Raw genomic sequence first — 19,583 nt, forward strand, 5'->3', positions numbered from 1 at the left:
ACTTCCAGGGGTTTGTTTAGAACATTTTAAACTAATAAGGAGGCCTGGTTCTTGTGACCACAGCATACGTGTAGGTAATGTGAAATTATGTGACAAATATCTGATGGCAGGGGCATTGTTGAACACAGCCTGAGGCAAGCATCAGTAGCCTTGGTCAAAAGGGTCTAACAGGTCCTGAATTTGAGCAGTGATGTGGTCTGCAATGCAACTGGTGTGGTCCGTAATTATGTAATGCAATACATACGTGTGTTTGTCTCACTTGGAGTAAATAAAACCTGTTTCCAGATGGCTTATTTGCCTACATGATATGCTTATTTTCAACCCTCAAACCTACTGTATTCTCACACACTAACTTACCACTAGAATAGTGAGTCATTACAAAGCCACGTGTGTTAATTTATATGTAGTTGATTATAGATAATATCTATGATAACTATGCATGGTCAGAATCAGATAGGCCAGTCTTTTACAGAGACAGAGCTTGTCAGCAGAATCCATCTTGCTTTTCAGTGAGGATCATTGACCTGCCTGCTCAACTCCATTGGGGTATAAAGTGTTAAGCAATTCACCCAGCAGGAGCATGTTCAGGGATAACGTGTGTATAGGTATGTGAGTTCAACAGTGATCACAAAAGCTTCACCACAAAAACAGAATGTTTAACTATACAGCCTAGCTGCATCCTGATGCATTGCATGAGATTTGTAACAAAGCATTTTCTCCATCTTTAGATCATATCAGTGTCTTCCTGCTTCATGGATGTTCATGTGTTTTATTTTACAGGATGGCTTTTATACATCAGCAAATATGACAATGCTCAACAATATCTTAAGATTTCAACTCAGAGTAGCCTATGCATTGGTTTGCATGAAATCTCTCTCTCTCTCTCTCGCTCACACACACACACACACACACACACACGTTTACATTTCATTGCATTTCTGGCTGTGTAGCCTAAAAAAATAATAACATATAAAAATAAAGTGTATTTAATGTTCTGTTTAATGTGTTGTTGGTATTTCTATGTATAAAATAATAAGAACTTGTAGTTTATTTAAATTTACTTTCTAGGCTTTTTCGTTATACATTTTTTCTCTGAACGAGGAGAGGTGAAGTTATGTGACATTCGGCCATTTTTGGGGTGTCGCTTCATTGTTTTCGCATCATCTCATCCACAGCACCAGCTAGGTGCGCGCCAATCATAGATTTAGGTTTAATAGAGGATCTGTCAACACATGTTTGCTATGTACACGTTTTTGGTAGCTGATTACTTTAGAGTTGCATATATAGGTAAAGAATACAATATGGACATTACGTTTGTTTAATTAAAACACACATAGTTAAAACATATTGAGTAGAAGGTTAGATGTATGTTGATTACAGGTAATAAACATACATTCTTCGAAAATTATAACTGTAATGGTGCATTGCATTATTGTAGTTGAACATATTGGTTCTATTCGTTCTATTTCTATGGCACTAACCTCGCGATAGCCGTTTCCAGGACTGGAGCCCTGTTCGCGAACTGATGCTGACAGCCGCGCGATCGATGCAAAGGTTACATTTTATCCTAGCATGCTACTTCAAGACGAAAACGCGCTGCATAGAAAGCTTGACAAAATATGTTTACAAAAATGTGCAAAATTAGGTTGACTGTCGTGGCAATGTAACAGGTGCTCTTTGTGGATGCAAATTTGGATATTCGGATTTGCACGGACGCCCGTGTGTCAGTTTGCTCTTTCACTAGTAAAGTGGCTTCATGAGTGTCCAAAGTAACAGTGGAAGTGGTGGTGGAAGTTTGGAGGCGACGCCATCTTGGTCACAGCTATCCTCGTCCCCAACGATTTCTCAACAACACATAACGTCGACCGCCAAGACCAAGGAAGGTAATTCGGAAACCCTGTCAATCGTCTAAGTCTGTTCGATCGGAAATAGGGTCTGTTTCCAGTTTGATCGCCCCAATTCGACGGAAAAAATTATGCGAATGGATGCCGAGAATTGATGGCCGAGCCTTGCCACTTACACTGTCAGTAACGTTAGTAGCTTCAGTAGGTAGGTAGCTAGCCAGTGTTAGTTAACGTCAGTACCTTGACAGTACTCAGTAGTTAGTGCAGTCAGTAGTCTAATGCATTATGTCACCACTCAGTTGGAGTACCGAGAGCATTAGCTAATTAACAGTTATATTTGGTAACAGACCGATTTAATTGGAAATGAGCATGACAGCCAACCAAGGCGTTGTTGTTTATGAAGCTCGAGTTACCTAGCTTTTTAACCTTATTAACAATGTTGCAGCAGGAGCTAGTTACACAGCTGTGGATGAGTTCAGTACCTTTGGCCTTCTGTCAAACAGCTCGCATGTAAGTCCAACATCCATTGAGTTGGGATAAATTCAAATGCCTTGTTATAACAGCTAAGGAACAACATAGACCTTAGTCAATCAAATAAGTTAATATTGTTGAAATTTGAAGCTCTCTTGTTGTCATTGTTGGCAACAGAATCCGAGTGACTCTGTCAGGTGCCAAACGGCAGAACGGAAGTCTGTCAAAGGCTACGTAAGTGTAACAAATTGGTTACTGTTGCTAACTATTCCAAATGGAAATAACAATGTATCTATGCTTTCCTGTTGGACTGGGGTCAACAGGAAGCTTGGATGTGGTATTCCTGTGGGAATATTTTAGTGCTTGTCTATTCTTTATTACTCCTGTATGGTTTCACTTTACTTGAACATGTCGCAAGGCCAGGGATGTGAGTGAAGGCCAGGATTGTATGTCTGAGTGTTTGGCATTCCATGTTGTGTGTTTTTGTGATTGACAGTGGCAAAGTCCTGTCCTGCTTGTCCATTCCTGTATCCAATACTCACTGCTATGCTTTGTCCACACAGCCAAACATATAGCTGACTCGTTGTAGCTTAGTGCTGTCCATTTCCAGGTCGCATTAGGAAACTAATTGCACATTTCCACATCAGAAACCTTATTGTTTACATGGCATGGAAAATGCAGCTTGAGCAAGGTTGCAAATATCTAGTCAGGAAGCCTGCAAGGTAAAAGTCACTAAGAAACTAGATAAAGCCAGAAGAACAATTAGTTTAACATACTTGTGGCCCCCAGTTTGTTTTAATGGTCATTAATTGCTCACTGTAAAGGATGTCAATGTATTTCACCAAATAAAATGTACATTTTGCCACGTTTCTTTTAGCAGTTTCCAAACAAACAGCAAGAGGAGAGACAGTGTCATCTTACATATTTTCTATTGTACAAAATTCTAGTAGGCCCCTGTCTGTTCTGTAAAAAAAAATTATCACGAAACACTTTGCAACTGAAGTGTTATACTGTTGGAATTAATTAACACTAGTGTTATTAAATACCCCACCACAAGGTTTTGGGGGCCAGGATATTCTCTGTTGCTAGAGCAAAGCCAAGCTAGTGGGTTTAACTCTCAGGACCACTTATACATAGAAAATATATGTATGGATGACTTTGTCTCTTTGATAGAAACATATGGTATATGGAATTTGTAAGTTCACAGCACTCAAATAATTTGCAGTTGTCAAACTTAGGTGGTTATTTGACATCTGTTGCAGTTTGCTGTGTCTTTATATAGCCAAACGCATTATGTAGCCTTGTCTTATGTTTTTGTGTAGGCCCCATGGAGGAGCTCCACAGCCTGGACCCTCGCAGGCAGGAGCTTCTGGAGGCCAGATTCATGGGCGCGGTCAGCGGCAACACCGTAGGAAGCACCGGCAGTGCCAGCGGGGGTGCCAAGGTGAAAGACACACTTTATAATGCTATTACTACCCAACACATACAGTGCCTTTAAAAACGATTCGGACCCCTTCACTTACTCAACATTCTGTTGTTTTATAGACTTAATTTATAATTGGTTAAAGAAAAAAAAATCACACTGCCTCATAATGAAAATTTGTATTAAAATGATATTGCATTTATGTAAGAATTCAGTACATTTATTTAGTACTTTGTAGAAGTGCCTTTGGCAGCGAACAAGCTTCCTGAGTATGACATCTGGACACACCTGGATTTGAGCAGTCTCCCATTCTCCCTTGAAGATCCTTTAAGCTCTGTCAGATTGGATGGCATCAGTGAACTGTGGTCATAAAGTCTCAGGTCATTTTTGTGATGAAAGATGAATCATGGGCCCAGTCTGAGGTCCTGTGCGGTCTGGATAAGGTTTTCTTCAAGGGCTTCTCTGTGTTTTGCTCTGTTGCATCCTTTCCTCAATCCTGACCAGTCTCCCTGTCTCTGCTGCTGAGACACATCGCCATAGCATGATACTCGCCCCATCGCCATAGCATGATACTCGCCCCATCGCCATAACATGATACTCGCCCCATCGCCATAGCATGATACTCGCCCCATCGCCATAGCATGATACTCGCCCCATCGCCATAGCATGATACTCGCCCCATCGCCATAGCATGATACTCGCCCCATCGCCATAGCATGATACTCGCCCCATCGCCATAGCATGATACTCGCCCCATCGCCATAGCATGATACTCGCCCCATCGCCATAGCATGATACTCGCCCCATCGCCATAGCATGATACTCGCCCCATCGCCATAGCATGATACTCGCCCCATCGCCATAGCATGATACTCGCCCCATCGCCATAGCATGATACTCGCCCCATCGCCATAGCATGATACTCGCCCCATCGCCATAGCATGATACTCGCCCCATCGCCATAGCATGATACTCGCCCCATCGCCATAGCATGAGACTCCCCCCATCGCCATAGCATGAGACTCCCCCCATCGCTATAGCATGAGACTCCCCCCATCGCCATAGCATGAGACTCCCCCCATCGCCATAGCATGAGACTCCCCCCCATCGCCATAGCATGAGACTCCCCCCCATCGCCATAGCATGAGACTCCCCCCCCATCGCCATAGCATGAGACTCCCCCCCATCGCCATAGCATGAGACTCCCCCCCCCATCGCCATAGCATGAGACTCCCCCCATCGCCATAGCATGAGACTCCCCCCATCGCCATAGCATGAGACTCCCCCCCCATCGCCATAGCATGAGACCCCCCCCATCGCCATAGCATGAGACTCCCCCCCCCCCCCCCCCCCCCCCCCCCCATCGCCATAGCATGAGACTCCCCCCCCCCCCCCCCCCCCCCCACATCGCCATAGCATGAGACTCCCCCCATCGCCATAGCATGAGACTCCCCCCATCGCCATAGCATGAGACTCCCCCCATCGCCATAGCATGAGACTCCCCCCCATCGCCATAGCATGATACTCCACCCATGCTTCAACCTAGGGATGGTTGGTGATGAGCGGTACCTTGTCTTCTTCAGACGTAGTGCTTGGCATTCAGGTGTAATGGATTTATTATGGTCTCATCAGAACTGAGGAAATCTTTTTCCACATGTTCTCCTGTCTTTCAGGTGGCATGTTGTATGCCTTTTACTAAGTAGTGATTTTCTGCTAGCCACTCTACAAAATTAAAGCCTGGTTGATGGAATGTTGCAGAGGTGGTTGTCCTTGTGGCAGAGTGGCCAATGCGTTCTTGGTAAACTCCCTGACTGAGGCCGCGCTTGCCTCGTTACGTAGGTTGCCTGGTTTGGCCAAGTAGCCGGCTGTATGAAAAATGAGTGTGGTATGACAATCTTCCGTTTCACAATGATGGAGCCCACTTTCCTCCTGGGAAATATTTATTATTATTATTTCAACCTTCCCGAGATCAATGCCTCAACACAAATCACATCTCTGTGGTCTACGGAGAGTTTCGTGGACTTCATGGCTTGTTTTTGCTATGACATGCACTGTGCAGTTTGGGGCCTTAGGTAGATAGGTGTGTGCCTTTCTAAATTATGTAGATGAGAGTTCAGTTTTTAATATCAATAAATTGGCACACATTTCTAAATCTGTTTTCCGCTTTGGCCCGAACGGCAGATGGCAAGAAATATGGCATAAAAATAATATTTAATCAATTTTGAATGAAGTCCATAACACAACAATATGTGGAGAAAGGGAAGGGGTCTGAATACTTTCCAAAGGCACTGTAAAATAATATAACACATCTGGGCTCAACGGTACTACTGTATGGAAGCTTATTATACCAATTATTTTGCTGTGCTACCTAGGGAAATATCTGAAGGGAAAAGTTGGAGCTTCTTCAGAACATGTCCTTCAAATGTGGCTAGGATTCACTATGTGGACAATGTAGGCTATGTCTGTAATGCAATACACTTATGTATTTACATAGTTCTCTGTTTATTCATGCCTCAGAAACTTAATTGTGTTCTTAATTGTAATGGTTCTACCTTTATTTTCAACTTAGGAGCCAATACACCTTTTAGAACATTTCAGTGTAGAGCCCTTAACATGCAAGGTTTATCTAAAGTGTGACAGCGATACAATACTTTATCGATACACTGGGCAGTGGGTCAATGTATTGGCCTTTCCCCTAATGTTGCTGAAATACGATTCAGGCACCGTCCAGTACATGACACAAAAATCTGTCCCTCGTACTCATTATAACACACAATTCTCCCAGAATACAGTTTGACATCTCCCTCTCCCGTATACACATCTGAATGTTCTCCCAAACGTTAAGACACCGAACAGAATTTTTGAATGACAAGATTTTTTTAAATTTCAAATTGAAGAATCTTTCAGAGATGGCTGTTCACCTAGGACCATCCTTCCGTGTTAACAGCTTACACTGTACTTGACTTATTGGTCTTGTTAACTTGCTCGGTAGTGGGCTAAATCTCGTTTGCTATCGTACAAAAAAAAAGCATCTTGTTAACACAAAACAGCCTTGGAAATGATTTATCAAATTACGTAGAACATGTACAGACACAAAGTACAGGAGCGCCTTTTTGTCCGCCTGTTCTTTTTCTTTTACGCTCCTGCCGATAAGTTAATCCAGCTGTGCAAACAACTCCCCTATTACTGAATGACATGAAGGTTTTCGTGATTCCGTGCCAGTAGGTAGATAACTACAGACGCGGTTGAGTGAAGCCGTTTCTTTCCTCGCGGTGGCATTTAGAATTGGCCCGACCACGAAGCCTACACCACGGTCCTGTGCTCATGGTTCTGCCTGGCGAATCCAACTGTTACTCAGCAGGCGGCTCTGTTCTGTTGAATCTTGTGCTTGCAAATCGAGCCTGGTTTGGGGATGGGATGATGACAGGACGAGTGTTAAAAAATGAGTTGTTTGTTGACGTTGTCGTGTTGGTCTGTTTTAGTTGATTTGGCAGTGTGTAGCAAATGTAGCCACTAGCTAAATTTGGCGACTAGCTCAATTTACCTGCTTTCGGCGGGTGGTGTCTGTTGATTTTCTTCTCGGTTCTCAAGCTATGCTCTTAACAATACTGTGCATGCATTTTATCGTTTCAGCCAATCCCCTGAGTCCCATTGTCGTGACTTTCTACTTAAAACAACCAATTCACAATACAAAACTGTTGTGTCATTTCACATCGATGCAAACTACCAGTGCATTGATATGTATCGATGCACTGTTACACGTCCATTTTAAATCATACCAGATACACCCAAAATGTTTTTTGAAATGTACACACTCATAACATTACACTGTAAAAAAAACGGTCTGATTTTTCTATATCCAGGGTCTGGCCAATGAGTGCTCCAATCACAGCTATGGCAGTCTGGGCTCCTCCAGCGACAAGGAGTCAGAGGTGAGAGAGCGAGAGAGACACTATGCAGAGGCACTGTCAGTGAGGGAGGGAGCTGTCCTAGTTCCAGTGATTAGATGTCACACCATATCACAGGTGGCTTACTCTCTTCTTAAAGAAAAGGCGCCATTTTGTTTGTGTGGAGACAGAGCAGCAGGCATTTTGTCTGTGTAGCCATTTTAATTTCTGGAACAATGGACAGCTGAGCAGGAGACTGATACTATCTTTGTTTGCCCTTGCATGACCCACCTTAATCTCTCTCTTTCCACCCTTTCTCGCCTTGTTTTCACTGTCTTTCCTTTCCTGCACTCTTCTACTCTCGCTACTGTTATCTTTCTCTCCCTAGAACTCTGATATGAAGAGAGGGAGTTCTCCTGCATACTCTGTATGTAGTCTTCCTTTCTGTTTTTTTGTCCCTACCCACTCACACATTTACACACAAGCCAGTGTCAGAGAAGTGATTTCTTATTTGTTTCTTCTCAGACCCCTGAAAAGAAACACTCTGAGTCGTCCCGAGGAAGGAAGAGGAAAGCTGACACCCAATCGGAGAGCAGCCAAGGTATGACGCCTACACAACATAAATCCTCTAATTCTAAACATTGTTGGTGCTAGATATGTCCATTTCATAGTCACTTTGAAAGCTCTCTATCCTTAGTTGGGGTATTATTCTGGAAAAATGCTTTTTCTGAATGCACCCTGGAATCACTGTCAAAAACTAATACAGTGCCCTTATTGAATTCTTTTGTGAGGTCCTTGAGCTATGCTTTCCTCTCTATCTGCTGTGATGTTTACGCTATGCAGTGTTATGCATTGCTAACCTGGTATCTGCTTTGTGTTCTCCTCTACAGGGAAGACTTCCACACGGGGGCCCAAGATCAGTGACTACTTCGACGTGAGTGTTGTATTATGTACAAGGTTGGCCCTCTTGTTTAGATGGACCTTTATATCTATCCACACGGCTACCTGGTTGGTCTAGCCCAGGAGGAAATCTGATGAGACCATGTGTTGATTGGGTCTGGGTGTAATGATCGAATAAGTACAGTTGTTTTTGACTTTCAGTCTAATTTCCCATCCTGAGGCACTGGATGATTTAGAAGAGAATGGAAAGGGAGACTTGCCCTGGCCTGGTTCACTTAGATTTTTCAGGGCTATATGTATATGATGTCACATCCTGTTCATCTTGCTATTTCCTGTGTGTAGTTCCAGGGGGGAAATGGCTCCAGTCCAGTGAGGGCTCTACCACAGGTCCTCCGCTCACCACAGAATTCTCACCATGGTGCTCTCTCTACACCAGGATCCATCGTATGTATAAAAACATGCTGGAAGAGCTTTTTGAGCTTTGCCGTTTTATCCCGTTGCTTAGAACATTGTTGGATATGTATGTCAATAGGTCAGACAGAACAGTTCCTCCCCTACGAGTCTGTGTTTTGGAGAACACCTGATGAACCACAAAGCCTCCTCCAGCAAGTGTGTGCAGGTAAGAGTCACACTCTTCAGTTGCCTTTCTTCCTTCCAATATATGACAAACACCACCTTCTCTCTCACTCATCAAAAGTCAAAGCCATCCTTTTATTCACTCCTCACTCATGACAAACACATTCACTCCACATATGACAGACACCTCATGCTATTATCTGACTTGTTTGCCATTAATTGCTACTTTTCCCTCTCCTTCCTCGGTCCAGACGGAGTTGACAGCTCTGAAACTTGCTGCTCTGGAGAGCAACAAGAGTCTGGACCTGGAGAAGAAAGAGGGGCGCATCGACGACCTGCTCAGGGTAGGTTTTCTTGCTGGTTTGGGGAAGGTAGCTGAACATACTCAACGTGTTTTTCTTTCTAGTTTTACTGCCTATATTTGGAAAGACAGCGGCCTTTATGTACAACTTCAACAGGGATCGTACTGAACCAAAACATCAATTGAACCTAGTATTAGTAACAACATAATGGTTGTCCCTAAATTTGAATTGAGGATCTTGATGAAATGGGTAAACTAGGAAAATGTGTGAGCATGCACTGGGTAATTATTCAGTTTGTTTCAGTGGGTTCTCTGTGGCAATAGCGCATACTATCTATTTAACTTCCATGTGGGACTGGTATTCTACAGATCAACAACATTTACATAGATTCAGCTGCAATCATGTGTAAACAGTCTTTAGATTCAACAGAATCCAAAAGGACGACTGATGCAGCGCAGCTTGGTTATTTACATTGAACAATTAAGGAATTTAGCAGTTTGTTATTCAGAGCCACTTATAGTATTGAGTGCAAGTATCTTCCTACTAATCAATTAGCTAACCCAGTGTATCAGTTAACACATTTCAGGGTGTGCTGAGGTAGCGTTCTCTGAATGTTCTGAATGTTGTTTATTACCTACAAGCTAGAAAGCCAAAGTATTCAAATGGCTTTGCAAAACAATACATGAAATATCAGTTCATTTCTATATACTGTTTTGCATTATTAAATTAGGTATAGCAAGAGTGGTTAGGTATTAAAAGGTCCTGGTTGAAGTTGGCAGGAGCTGGTGGCACAGTGCCTGCTGTAGCTTGTACTGCAGTTTGACACCATGGTGCATTTGTGTTATCAAGGGGAAATCAGTGGCACTGGAAAGGCTAATGATAAAAGGAGAATGTCAGCCCAATATAAACAATATATTTAATAATACTGTTTCTTTTAATATTGTTTGTGATTAAAGATCGTACAATATAATTTAATAGTTCTGGGAATGTGTACTGCTTAATAATAGCCTTGTCAAATTCACTTCAAGCTAAGGCCCCATGGGCACAACGACCGGTTTTTCCACCTGCTTTCCATTACAGGCCCTAACACTAACCACTTGGTTGTCTTTCCATTACTGGCCCTAACACCACCCACTTGGTTGTCTTTCCATTACAGGCCCTAACACCAACCACTTGGTTGTCTTTCCATTACTGGCCCTAACACCAACCACTTGGTTGTCTTTCCATTACTGGCCCTAACACCAACCACTTGGTTGTCTTTCCATTACTGGCCCTAACACTAACCACTTGGTTGTCATTCCATTACTGGCCCTAACACTAACCACTTGGTTGTCTTTCCATTACTGGCCCTAACACCAACCACTTGGTTGTCTTTCCATTACTGGCCCTAACACTAACCACTTGGTTGTCTTTCCATTACTGGCCCTAACACCACCCACTTGGTTGTCTTTCCATTACTGGCCCTAACACCAACCACTTGGTTGTCTTTCCATTACTGGCCCTAACACCAACCACTTGGTTGTCTTTCCATTACTGGCCCTAACACCAACCACTTGGTTGTCTTTCCATTACTGGCCCTAACACTAACCACTTGGTTGTCTTTCCATTACTGGCCCTAACACTAACCACTTGGTTGTCTTTCCATTACTGGCCCTAACACCAACCACTTGGTTGTCTTTCCATTACTGGCCCTAACACCAACCACTTGGTTGTCTTTCCATTACTGGCCCTAACACCAACCACTTGGTTGTCTTTCCATTACAGGCCCTAACACCAACCACTTGGTTGTCTTTCCATTACTGGCCCTAACACTAACCCCTTGGTTGTCTTTCCATTACTGGCCCTAACACTAACCACTTGGTTGTCTTTCCATTACTGGCCCTAACACCAACCACTTGGTTGTCTTTCCATTACTGGCCCTAACACTAACCACTTGGTTATCTTCAACCCTTATTGTGGTATGTATCGTGTGTACTGTGCATTGGTAAATTTTATTTAGGATAATTTTCTCCCCCTAGGCGAACTGTGACTTGAGGCGGCAGATAGATGAACAGCAGAAACTACTGGAGAAATACAAGGAAAGGCTGAACAAATGCATCACCATGAGCAAGAAACTCCTCATAGAGAAGGTGCGGTGTGTTTGGGATTTCTGGTCTTCCTGACGTGTGTCCATCGTGACATTGTGTGTAACCCGTCTGCATGTGTTTTTGTAGAGCACCCAGGAGAAACAGTCGTGCCGAGAGAAGAGCATGCAGGACCGTCTGAGACTGGGTCACTTCACCACTGTACGACACGGAGCCTCCTACACTGAGCAGTGGACCGACGGATACGCATTCCAGAACCTCGTCAAGTGGGATCATGCACTTTATCATCCAACTTATACTTGTATGGGTCTGTTTTCCAGAGCAGAATGAAATGCTTCTTAATGAATGTGTGTAGGCAGCAGGAAGGCGTCAACCAGCAGAGAGAGGAGATCGAGCGACAGAGGAAACTGCTGGCCAAGAGGAAGCCCCCCTCCTCCCCTTCCCTCTCCCTGGCAACCACCTCTGAACCCAAACAACGCAAGACCAAGGTTGTCAATGGCAATGACCCCGACCCCTTCCTCAAACCCTCTCTGCCCCAGATGTGAGTACACACACACACACACACACACTCCGACTGTTGTGATGTTGCTGTTGTGACTTATCAACGTGTTGTTAGGTTGACCCTGGCTGAGTATCATGAGCAGGAGGAGATCTTCAAGCTTCGTCTGGGACACCTTAAGAAAGTCAGTCACAACAAATCAGAAAGTTTTCTTTCTTTTTTTTGTTAATGATTACAATAAAATTTGACTGACTGATGAGCTTGTGACTGTCTGACTAAATAATTTGTTTGTGACGGTTTCTCAGGAGGAGGCAGAGATCCAGGCAGAGTTGGAGCGATTAGAGAGGGTGAGGAACCTCCACATCAGAGAGCTGAAGCGGATCAACAACGAGGATAGCTCATCGTAAGTATAGGACAGGATACATTTACATAGAAACCCCTGACTGTGGCTTGCAGCAAAACCCATCCCTGAGGCCAGTAGTTGTAGCAACAACATGCCTGAATGGCCAGTTCATCAACGGTTTTCTAGAATTTAGAGATGTTCTTGTCGCTGTAAATTCAGTAAACAATTCATATTTGTTATAGGAAGCAGCTGACCCAGTCTTTTTTCTGTCTTCCAGGTTTAAAGACCACCCCACTCTCAATGAGAGGTACTTGCTGTTGCATCTGTTGGGCAGAGGAGGCTTCAGTGAAGTATATAAGGTACACATTTACTACTAGTAAATGCTTGTGAATGATTGTTGAGAGATTCTTTATCTCTTCTACAACTATGGTTGTGTATGTTTGTCTGATGTTTTCTGTGTTTTCAAGGCTTTTGACCTGTTTGAGCAGCGCTATGCAGCTGTTAAAATCCACCAACTGAACAAGAACTGGAGGGAGGAGAAGAAGGAGAACTACCACAAGTAGGTCCTGTCTGCCCCCATGGGCCAACGTCAAGAGAAAAACATTCTACCATTTGGAGACCTGATTTGATCAGATCCAGTTCTTACACACTTATTTCCTGTTCCAGGCATGCCTGTAGAGAGTACCGGATACACAAACAGCTGGACCATCCCAGAATAGTCAAACTTTATGACTACTTTTCCCTGGATACCGACACGTAATTGGCTTTTTAGTACAAAACTAATTCACTTCCTTCAAGGGGACAAGATATGGAGGGAAAGGAGCTGAGATGAAATGCCTTGTAGGCTCCAGTTAATGGAACCCCTTGTCCTCTGGCTTTCTCTCCCCCCCTAGGTTCTGTACCGTTCTGGAGTTCTGTGAGGGGAACGACCTGGACTTCTATCTGAAACAGAATAAACTGATGTCTGAGAAGGAGGCGCGGTCTATCGTCATGCAGATAGTCAATGCCCTGCGATACCTCAACGAGATCAAGCCCCCTATCATACACTACGACCTCAAACCAGGTAGATACATAGACGCTGCGCGCGCACACAGACGTTCATAGAATTTGTAAGGTTACACATAGACTGAAGTGTCACACTGCCTGTGTTTGTGAAGGTAACATCTTGCTGGTGGATGGGACTGCATGTGGAGAGATAAAGATCACAGACTTTGGATTGTCCAAGATCATGGATGATGACAACTATGGAGTGGACGGCATGGACCTTACCTCACAAGGAGCTGGCACATACTGGTGATGCAAACAGACACATGCGCGCACAGATTCTGCTTGGTGTATATTGCTTGTGTTCATGTTTTCTGTCCACCTTGTCCAGGTACCTTCCCCCAGAGTGTTTTGTGGTGGGCAAGGAGCCTCCTAAGATCTCTAACAAGGTGGACGTCTGGTCGGTTGGGGTAATTTTTTTCCAATGCCTCTATGGACGGAAGGTAAGAACACTTGGATCAAGCGCTTATTAGGGCCCTTTTGAAATATCTGAAGTTGAAACCTTTTGACTGAGTATGTTGTATGTGTTTATGCAGCCATTTGGCCACAACCAGTCTCAGCAGGACATCCTTCAGGAAAACACCATCCTCAAAGCCACCGAGGTCCAATTCCCTGCCAAGCCCCAGGCCAGCACCGAAGCCAAGGTGACACACACACACACACACACACACACAGAGGCTAAAGTGACTCATTAGTGTTTCTCTGACTCTGACAGGGTCTGAATGTGACAGATCTTGAGAATGTGACTTGTTTTCTGTGTTGAGGAGAAACGGATAAATTCAAGAGGATGTTACAGAATTCCAGAAAATGTTCCTTGACCTGTGTCTTTTTACATCTCATAGCTAATCATTTGATCTTTAATACAACCCTGTTTCCCAAAAAGTTGGGACGCTGTGTAATATGTAAATAAAAACAGAATGCAATGATGTGCCAATCATTTAAACCATGCAGTCTATTGTAATAGTTGTCTATGAGGCCCCAAATTCATGCAGGTGGTATAGATACCCATTTATCTTGGCAAAATGTCTCCAGGTCATGCAAAGTCTTTGGTCGTCTTGCATGAACCGCACGTTTGTGATATCCCCAAAGTGGCTCTATGATTTTAAGGTCAGGAGACTGTGATGGCCACTCCAGAACCTTCACCTTTTTCTGCTGTAACCACTGGAGGGTCAACTTGGCTTGGTGCTTAGGATCATTGTCGTGCTGGAAAGTCCAAGAGCGTCCCATGCACAGCTTTCGTGCAGAAGAATGAAAATTGTCTGTCAGTATTTTCTGATAACATGCTGCATTCATCTTGCAATCAATTTTCACAAGATTCCCTGTGCCTTTAGAGCTCACACACCCCCAAAACATCAGTGAGCCACCACCATGCTTCACAGTGGGGATGGTATTCTGTTCACTATAGGCCCTGTTGACCCCTCTCTAAACATAGCGCTTATGGTTGTGACCATGAAACTCTATGTTGGTCTTGTCACTTTAAATTACAGTGTGCCAGAAGCTGTGAGGTGTGTCCAGGTGTTGTCGGGCATATTGTAACCAGGCTTTTTTTGTGGCATTGGCACAGTAAACATTCAAGCCAAACATTCAAGGGTGTGTAAACTTCTGATCCGGGCCATTTGGGTGATTTCTGTTATTATGATTAAAAAACAACTATGTGATAATAGATGGCTTCATATGATCACTATCCTTAATTAAAATTTGACAATTTCTGCCAGGGTAAGCAAACTTACATTACCCTGTATTTATCCAATCAGTTAGTTTGATGGTGAAAAATATATTTAGTATTCATATCCAGTCAAAACACATTTCAAAACACATTTCAGTAAAAAAAAAAAGAAGTTGAGGAAATGCTCATTAATGGAAAAATCATGCTATTAACTCTTAAGTCATAACTCTTTACTTACCTATCCATGGTATACTCCAGAAGTCTTTCTTTAAATTCTTATGAGCTGAAAAAGATTTCATATTTGGAGTGGTAAGCCAGAAAATACAATGTGTATACTTATTTAGCAAGTAGAGTTTGGTGGGCTGAAAAGATAAAATATTACACAATGAAATCTTGCTCTTAAATTCTCAGTTGTACAAAATGTGTATTTAAATGAGATAATTAGACATGGTTCACGCCTTGTTAAACCAGCTTTGTATGGCTCGTTTTAGAAAGGCTTATGCTTTGAAATAGGTCTCAGTTTCCATCAGCTGTCTAGTCTTAATCACCCGTGAAGATAGGAATCCCAATAACGTCGAATAACTGTAGGAAAATGCAGAATCTTTTTTTTAGTTTTATTGCCTCTTCAGACAGTTCAGCTGATGTTACAGTACAGGCTGATGCACTTCATCCTCAATATGCATAAAACTTCAATGTCATAAAAACAATTTGCTTGTGGCAACTGTCAAAAAACATCTCACTGTGGTGTACAGCAGTGATTCCACATGCAGTACAAAACGAGGAAAAAACTTTTGTTTTGTAGTTATTTGTCCATATCAGAGCTAGAAGATGTTTTTGTCCAGCCAATAGTGTGATTATGTAGGTAACTACATTGTACCAAATGTAAGCTAATGTTACTTGCTTGTGTACCTGGTGTCAGCACTTAACTTTAGCTAGTTTGCACATACCGACTTCAATGCATGTTACTAGTTAGTCAAAATTAAAATGGAATGAACTAGCATGTACGTGACTAGTTTGTCCTAATCAGCCTCTGCTGACTGGTGGATCCAGTTGCTGAGGAAGTTAGAGAGACGTTCCAGGTCAGCTAGGTTCAATCAGACTAATCCAGTGGCTACCTGGTGGACAATTTGTAAAACTGTCGGGAGAAATAGTCGCTCCACCACACCTGGTAATATGTTTTGTATGTTTTTCATGGCTTGCTACAAATGTAATCCATTTCTGCCTGACTCCTGGGTTTCTGGGTAATCTGAATAAAGAGACATTCCTATAGACTCCTATAGCCAAATGTGATAATACCAGTAAGATAGCTTTAATGTTTTTATTTTCCTCCTGTGTTCCAGTAGTTCATATTTAAATTGTTGAAGGACTATGGTTTTAAAGTGCAGGTAGTCAGCATTAATTTGAGGGTATTTAATCCATAATACATTTTTTACAACACATTTTTTGTATATTGTCCCTCCATTTCAATGTCAGAAGTATTTCGACAAATGAACATAGTATAACAAAGTAGTCAGTCTTATTATATGTATAGTAACTGGTTGCATATCCAGACAATCATTGCATGTAAAGAAGTCATTGACACAAGGACATCACCAGATGAATTGGACCAGAACCAGTTGGCTTAGACATGTTGCTTGTGGACATGTAGTCATCATAGCATCAAAAATGGCTTACTTCTGACTTAGTAGTAGGTGAAGGCAGCGATTTGATTTGAGTCTGGTAACACAAGGCTAAGAATAGCTGATGGCTAGTATTAAAACCATGTACTTGTATATAGGAATCATCTGGTACCTTTTATTATGCAAAACATTTTCTACTATGGTGCATACATCTTCTATTTGAAGTCTACAAGCTTTGTCTGCTATTTTTCTGATTTCATTTTGTTTTGAATGGGCATATTGTTATAAACCTAGCACCTTACATTCTGTAGATGAACTAACATACCCTTCTCCTCTCTGTCTGGCAGGCGTTTATCCGGCGCTGTTTGGCCTACCATAAGGAGGATCGTTTCGATGTTCACCAGCTGGGCACTGACACATACCTTCTCCCTCACATGAGACGCTCCAACTCCTCCGGCTCCCTTCAGCCCGCCTCCACTTCAATCTCCTCTTACTGACTGGCTGACGGACATGAATGACAGGTCCAACGGCTAATGCTGGAGCAGAATTTATCCTAATATGGGAAATGAGGTGGCATTGGGTATTTGGAATCCCCTGGCTGCTTGTGAAAGGATCGGGGATGTGAATTTGTTTGGCTGAATATGTTGAAATGGACTGGATGACAGAGGGAAAGAGACGGGCAGACGGCGTGAGGTATAGACACTGCACATGGCCAAGTAGCTTTGCAGAAACGTTGCACTGTGTTGTGATCTTGAACAGAAGTGTGGTTTTGAGAGTGACCGATGTGGAGAGATGGAGAAAGAGAGAGGAATCGACCCATTGTGCATGCCATTGGACAGGCTGTGTCGGTTGCCATGGGGACTTGATGGAGGACGGCTAGTCCACACGCCTTGCTTGTGCTGGACTGGGCTCTTACTGGTGAAGAAGGAAACCCTAAACAAAAAAAGCAACAAGTGTTGTTTTGTTGTTTATCAGAATCCCTTCCAGCATCATTTAAACAGCCTCTCTGCAAGGGACAGAAGCCCATTCCCAAATAGACCACTAGACTGTACTATAGAAAGCACCTCATGTAGCTCTGAAGGGATTACATATGTTTTACCAAATATGTCCACCAGGTCTTCTGATGGAATGGCTAGGTGGAATGTTCTGTGTTCCTTACACCTGTGCAGTCCATTCAGTTATACAAGTATGTTGGTGCTAGAGGTCAATCTGGGAAGGGCCTTGAATCTCCAGAGCAGAGAAATAGACCAGTGACCCACGTCAGCCCTATCCTAAATTGCACTTAGAATCAAAATGATTTGGTTTCATGGACACATCCTCTTAAAATAGTTGTGACATACGCTAACTAAAGCTATGCTTTAATGTCAGACAATTGTCATCGATGTTCATGAAATCACATTTTTAGATATTGAATCAATAATTATACCACCTGGATTAATACAATCTGGGTGTGTAAAAGAAGTTGGTCTTAGGCTGTTCAGATCCACCATGGATCCATAGATGTGGTGAAGAGGTCAATGGAACTCCATCAAAACGATAGAAATGCTAGGGAAACACGTGGGGGAAAGAAATAGTTTGTATGTGTATTTTACATTGTGTAAAATCGTTATGATGCTTGTATGGATGTCAGCCCAGTATGGGTTGGGGACTTTGCATTTAGCAGTCATTTCTAAACCTGAAAAGGGAATGCTTCTAAATGTTATGCAACCAAATGTATCCAAATTGGACTTGAGTCTGTTACGATAAATCATGACGGATTCCATGGATATCCGCATGGTTACATCAGAATATTTGACTGTGCCTTTCCCCCACTGTTTGGGTTCCATCAACCTCTATCGCATCTACCCTGTACAAGGTGCTGAGTGCAAGACTTATTCAGGCAATGAAGTCTCTTTGTCAGAATACAATGTAATCTTATGAGGATCAACTGTATCATAAAACTTAAGGTTTCAATACAGGAATCGTTTGGAGAAATTCAATGTACATTTAATGTGTAGGTGTGACATATCTGCTATCTCAGAGTCTGTACAGAGGGTCAGCACACTCAGGATTTACTGAAATCTCACCAGTGCTCTGTTTGCACCTGTTGTTTTCTCGATTTAAATGAAAGAAAATGCTTCGAAACTCTATTTTGTTACGTGACCTCACCCCACTTTTCATGTTGCTTTGAGTAGTTACTGTTCTAATTGGTTTAACTTGCGTTTGCCCTTAGTGTCCTGTGTAGGGAAATAACCGGTGCAAACCTTGAGCACATGCAATGGTTTAGTGAGTCCAATCCTTGGTTCCTCATTATCGCGTTGTTCATTTGTGCTCTGAAAGGCATTTTTATTTTGCTGCTATATAGATGTCGCTTTTAGTTAGTGGAAATCTGTATGATCTGCCTCAGGTACAGATATTGCAGACCTGTGGGAAGAGGAACATTATTTAGGATCCTGAAGTGTATAATTTACTCTTTAGGGGCCCTATGAAGTGTTCACTCTCTGTGGTGAAAATAATAGTGCTTCTGTATGCCAGGAGACCCAATAACTTCAAACTGTTTTACCACAGCAATGTTCATTAGTTGTCTGGAAACCATGTGTTATATATAAAGTTATATAAAACTGTTCATATGAAGGAAAAGCCCAGTTTGAGGCTCTGTTCAGTAACACTTTACAGTCATAAGGCCTGCATAATACTATAGTAACAGCTGTCATAGGGAGATCTTACAACTTGTGTATGGCATTGTCATTGATTGTGTGTTAAGGTAACTGTCCAGTAAAAACCTCACTTGTGTGAATTCTGTTAACTTATACCTAAATAATGTTGACTCATTCTATAAACATTATCAAAGCAAAAAATAGAGAAAACAATACATCTCTGTTTCAAACATGCTTGTTGTCATTTGAATTTCCCTGAGATAAATGTCTAGGCCAATCAGTGCTCTAT

At 42.6% G+C, this 19,583-nt stretch overlaps 1 protein-coding gene across 2 annotated transcripts; it reads left to right on the top strand.

Moving 5' to 3' along the window:
- Nucleotides 1-1,507: 1,507 nt before the first annotated feature.
- Nucleotides 1,508-19,574, top strand: LOC105020301 (serine/threonine-protein kinase tousled-like 1-B). Of its 2 annotated transcripts, XM_010887219.3 has the most exons (22): nt 1,508-1,883; nt 3,638-3,759; nt 7,602-7,670; nt 8,014-8,052; nt 8,151-8,226; nt 8,516-8,559; nt 8,868-8,969; nt 9,058-9,144; nt 9,353-9,445; nt 11,422-11,532; nt 11,617-11,753; nt 11,843-12,028; nt 12,104-12,170; nt 12,292-12,389; nt 12,607-12,688; nt 12,797-12,888; nt 12,996-13,085; nt 13,223-13,392; nt 13,487-13,622; nt 13,705-13,816; nt 13,910-14,017; nt 17,006-19,574. In XM_010887219.3, the coding sequence occupies exons 1-22, from the start codon at nt 1,757-1,759 to the stop codon at nt 17,153-17,155; spliced, it is 2,298 nt and encodes a 765-aa protein (XP_010885521.1). In that variant the 5' UTR covers nt 1,508-1,756; the 3' UTR covers nt 17,156-19,574. The 2 variants fall into 2 exon arrangements, with proteins under 2 accessions (XP_010885521.1, XP_010885526.1); XM_010887224.4 differs by lacking the exon at nt 8,014-8,052 and having other exon boundaries at nt 1,509-1,883.
- Nucleotides 19,575-19,583: the final 9 nt, after the last annotated feature.

The sequence above is a fragment of the Esox lucius genome, chromosome 3, assembly GCF_011004845.1.
Source record: "Esox lucius isolate fEsoLuc1 chromosome 3, fEsoLuc1.pri, whole genome shotgun sequence".
Lineage (NCBI taxonomy): Eukaryota > Metazoa > Chordata > Actinopteri > Esociformes > Esocidae > Esox > Esox lucius.

What these genes read in the sequence shown, in the direction of transcription:
- LOC105020301 (XM_010887219.3), top strand. Translation starts at nt 1,757, where the DNA reads ATGAGTGTCCAAAGTAACAGTGGAAGTGGTGGTGGAAGTTTGGAGGCG. An exon ending in TCTCTACACCAGGATCCATC is followed by an intron (nt 8,970 to 9,057) that starts GTATGTATAAAA and finishes GTATGTCAATAG; the next exon opens with GTCAGACAGAACAGTTCCTC. An exon ending in ACACTACGACCTCAAACCAG is followed by an intron (nt 13,393 to 13,486) that starts GTAGATACATAG and finishes GTGTTTGTGAAG; the next exon opens with GTAACATCTTGCTGGTGGAT.